The following is a 5,000-nucleotide window of genomic DNA, read 5'->3' as shown; positions in this document are numbered from 1 at the left end:
ATTATTATTATTATTATTATTGTTATTATTATTATTATTATTATTATTATTATTATTACTACTACTACTTGCTAAGCTATAACCCTAGCTGGAAAAGCAGAATGCTATAAGCTCAGGGGCCCCAACAGGGAAAATAGATCAGTGAGGAAAGGAAACAAGGAAAAATAAAATGTTTTAAGAAGAGTAACATCATTAAAATAAATATTCCCTATATCAAAATTGAATGGTAGGGCTTACCAGGATAAAACAGACATAAGTATGACCGTTATCTCCTTAATGACCATCTTTTTTTTCTGTTCGAGGACTAAAATGTACCCCAAGCCTTAAGAAAAGAAAGAAAGAAACAAGAGAAAATCCAGACCTATCCTCTCCTAAGATAAGAAATCTTATGATGATAATCCTGTTCTTCGATTTCAGAGACATCATTAACTCCTTGATGTCGGTGTTAAAACATAAATCGACCTGATGACGTCGCGTCTTGACTGAAAGACTGTTTCTGACTTAGACAGTGAAGTCTTTGGTCCTAGAGTCTTCCGAGTCTCTATTTGTGACTGACATCAGTGACATGGACGGACAAGATGCAGTTTCCGGATCTCGAACTTGACGGAGGACACTATGATGACAAGAGACGTCATGACAAACTATGTATTGAAGGAATTGTGGCCTTGAATTAGCTGAAGTTGGAGATGCTATGGTGGTGATTGCCCTATGAACTAAGGAGAGCATTTATGTCCTTTTTACAGAGAAATAAAGATAAAGAGTTTTTTTGGGGGAAAGAAAATTTTAAAAGAAGGGCATTAAAGGGTACATCCGTCCTTACTGACTGACGCAAAAAAAAATATTCTCTCTGTTGTACAGTAGAAGGAGCTGGTGTTCTACTAAAGTATATAGAGGGTTGTATTTATTCTATATTAGTTGTGCAGTGGCCAGCGTGGTGATGAAAATGGATCAAACCCCAGACATGAATAAAGATATGTCTGAGGTCTTTGCCCAGCAGTGGACTAGAAACGACTCCATTTGTTGTTGTTGTTGCTGTTGTTGTTGTTGTTGTTCCTAATTGAAGTTTTATTAGAAGGGGCATTGTGTAGTGCATCTTCAAGTAATAGTTTTAAAACTCTGGTTAATATCACAGCATACGATTTTACTCTTCATTACGAGAAAAATAATGGGGTTTATAAAAAAAACTGTTTTGGTTGTATTTGTAGAGATTTGTCTCTAAAACGATATACTTTTACACATCAAAATGCACGTTAGATTTGGTTTTTAAAGTTTATTTATTAAATTATCCAACTGTTTCTTTATTTCTTTTCATCATGACTTCATCTGGTATTTTATTCAATCACTCATTAATCTCTCTTTAGTTAATTGATCTCAGTATTTGCTGAAAGTTTTTTTTTTTTTTTCATTTCTAATAATTTCTTTTGAGTGATATCCAAGAAATTGGCTTTTGGGTTGGATTATAGCAAAATATATTTTTTTAGTGGTGGGTAACTAGATTTTCGTAAAGAAATACTAAAGGTAACCAAATTTGACCCCTAATACAGAACATAAGATTGATTGAGTTTTCTAATGGTTTGCCGAATCTAACTTGTTAAAATTCAAAGTGAAATTATTCTCGTAAGCGCCTCCCTCTCCATGATGACCATATGTGTTCGATCTTTTTCCATAGTAACTCGATTTGTCTTGTACTAAAGACTTTGAAGAGTATACTAGAATTCTGTTTTAAGTTCCTCGTTTAGCAAATTCTATGATACAAATAATTATTTTCGTATCATAATAAAAGCTCTTACAAAAAATAAGTTGTTTTTATTTAAAAAAAACTGGTTATGATGCATCTCTGCACTTCATCCTTTTTTTCTAACTTTTTAATACCTTGTATCTAATGTATTTACTCGAGAAGAGATTTCATTGTAAACAGAAACCAGAAAGATGTGACTTGATATGATTAATGGATGATAAAAAAAAAAATGGAAGTTTCTGATTCATACATTAAGGAAGAGAGAAACTGTTAACACTGAATAAATTAATCAATGATGGAAGCAGGAATTTGCAAAGAATTTGAAATAAAAAGATCAGTGTGTCGAATAAAAAGCTGGAAATTAATTTAGACGTAGTTTGGCCATGTGGAAAGAATGGAAAAGACCAGGGTATATACTTGGAATTCTTAAGCGAATTAGAGTTGGACAAGAAATCAATTGTTACTTCCATGGGCATAAATGTCTATTGGAAACGTAGGTGCCTGGCGATATGCTGGACTGGGTTTCAAGATCCGCTTAACGGCGATAGTTTCATGTAGTGTCTGCAAACCTCAACATCCTTGTGAGCCAAGGATGGGGGTATTTAGGGGAGCCTATTTATCTACCTGCCGAGTCATCAGTAGCTATTGCCTGGCCCTCCCTGGTCCTAGTTTGGGTAGGGAGGGCTTGGTCGCTATATATAGTCAGTCTCTGAGTCTATGGCATTGTCACTATCCTTTCCCTCTGCCATTCATGAGTGACATTTAATCCTTTAAAAAGAAAAAAAAAGGAAAATGCCAATGTTCCATCCCTGATTCACTAAAAGGGTTAAATGTGGCATTGTCGGTTTCATTGCTTTTATTTTAAGCCACACTTTGATAAAGGAAAATTACTGGTTATAAAGAGAAGCATGTACTTACACACAAACAAAATTAGGTGATATATCAGATTAACAGTAACACAGGGTGATATTTTCTTTCGTATTTCGAAGCCTTTAAGTTACATATCCAATGATTTTGTAAAATTGACGATATACGTCATTATGCACAAACTTATATATACATAATATATATATATGCATATATATATATATATATATATATATATATATATATATATATGTATGTGTATATATATATATATATATATATATGTGTGTGTGTGTGTGTGTGTGTGTGTGTGTGTGTAATGAGTTTTTTTTTTAACAATTATTAAGTAATACTTGAGAAGCGAAAGGAATCATGTTCGATTCATAACAAACCAAACCCATTATTTATAGTCCTGAAAGTTGGTAATTGTTTACATTAGGATGGGTGGTTACCGGGGTGGGGTTAGCAAACATTACCTCAGAGAGTTTGCTGATGGCACGAATTCTAACACATTCTAGAGGTATTTGCTCCGAGATAATACGCCAGATGATAAAGTAAAGAAAATGAATCAGTAAATATATATATATATATATATATATATATATATATATATATATATATATATATATATACTGATGAAACTGGTCTAGTGTAGAGTATTTCATTCATGTATTTCATTTTTTTATTTAAGAGTTGTAAAGCCAGCACGTAAGGGGAGTTCCTCTCTTGTAAGTTTAAGCAATTGTATGTAAATTGCATAAGACTTTCGTTGTTCATTTCATTGTATTTTTTATTCAAGTCAGTATATGTAAATTTACGTTATTTTCAAGAATTAACTTTCTATTTCACGTATTTTGTTATGAAATCTCTTGCAATCTCGATTAAGTGTACTATACAAACCATACGTCGGCTTATGCATTTTTTTATGTTTTCATGAGGTACCATTACAGACCTTTCAGCTGTCCGTACCATGTAGGGGCAGAAGAATGCAGGATTTTTTATGTTGAAGGGCATCCCTCCCCTATTTACTATAATAAATCCTGCCCAAGCCCATCATCACCCACTTTACTGCGTGCACGCTATCTGCATGGATAGGAGCGTGCAGTTTAAAGATTTAAGGCTTAAAGGACGATCATGAATGTCAGAGGCAAGGAACAGCGTCAATTACCGAGATACTGACCATTGTACATGTGATCAGTGCCCTAGCCCTTTCTCCACCCAAGTTAGGGCCAGTAGGACCGGAGAGGGTCAGTTTAAAGGCTTAAAGCCTGATCATGAATGGCAGAGGAAAGGGCCTTTAACATTGCCCTAAAGACTGACCATTTATCCATGTGATCAGAACTCAAGCCCCCTCTCCACTCAAGCTAGGACCAGGAAGGGCCAGGCAGTGGCTGTTGATGACTCAGCAGGTAGACCTATAGGCTGCCCCAAAGCACCCCATCGGTAGCTTACAAGGGTGGTAAGGTTGCAGACACTACAATAAAGCATAGAGTTTGAACGTGACTCGATCTCCCGCCCAAAAGAACGTCAGGCAGGGACGTTTCCAATAAACCACCGCAGCCCTAAATTAGGCTCTTATTCAATGCTGGTCTTTAAAGAGCGATGCTTATATCTTCAGTTTTATGAGCCTGCCATAATTGCTCTCCCTGCGAGCTTTGACAATTAGCTTTGCCAGGGGATAGTATACGACGACGGTCTTGGTGTGGCACCCCTGATTCCCGTGGGCCATCATGTCTTTGGAGTGTAGGGGTAGTATGCATATACATATTTGAATATAGATAGATTATATACATAATTTATGTGTTTATATGTATGTGTATGTATATATACACACATGTTTATATAAATTTATAAAATGTTTATATTTATACTTATGAATGTGTATATATATATATATATATATATATATATATATATATATATATATATATATATATATATATATACACTTTTTTATATAAATGTACAAAATGTTTACATTTATACATATGAATATATATATATATATATATATATATATATATATATATATATATATATATATATATATATATATATATATATATATGGTGCGTGTATATACTTTTTATTATGAATGGCTCCTTTGGTCAATTGTGTGACGTAAGCTCGATTCAAGCACATGAAGAAAATATTAATGGTTTGCTTCTTGTAAAATCCATTGTTGCTTTACCGTAGACTCATATTGTTTTAATTGCTCGTTATACACATAACGTACTCAAATCACATAAGGTATATGCACATTATGTTGCATGAATTAACAGTGAATTATCTGGTTAGTATACGGTCGAACGGTTCGTCATACTCGGTTGTCGAACCAGCTTTTCAAACGGTTCGAAGAGGTGAAGTCAGCCACAAAAGCATAAGGTTTGTGGAT

General features: G+C 34.1%; 1 protein-coding gene across 4 annotated transcripts in view; it reads left to right on the top strand.

Annotated features, from left to right (window-relative positions):
• LOC137620526 (uncharacterized) overlaps positions 1-5,000 on the top strand; it is a 55,222-nt gene that overhangs the window by 17,982 nt on the left and 32,240 nt on the right. Inside the window, exon 11 of one of the 4 annotated variants that reach the window (XM_068350719.1) lies at positions 418-1,737. The exons of the other annotated variants lie outside the window; for them this stretch is intronic. Coding sequence (XP_068206820.1) covers positions 418-466 — 49 coding nt within the window. The 3' untranslated portion in view covers positions 467-1,737. Of the gene's footprint in view, positions 1-417; positions 1,738-5,000 lie in introns of those variants that run through there. 4 annotated transcript variants of the gene reach the window in all.

The sequence above is a fragment of the Palaemon carinicauda genome, chromosome 27 (genome assembly GCF_036898095.1).
Source record: "Palaemon carinicauda isolate YSFRI2023 chromosome 27, ASM3689809v2, whole genome shotgun sequence".
NCBI lineage: Eukaryota > Metazoa > Arthropoda > Malacostraca > Decapoda > Palaemonidae > Palaemon > Palaemon carinicauda.
Note: the sequence above shows the minus strand (reverse complement) of the source record. Positions and strands in the feature narration are given on the sequence as shown.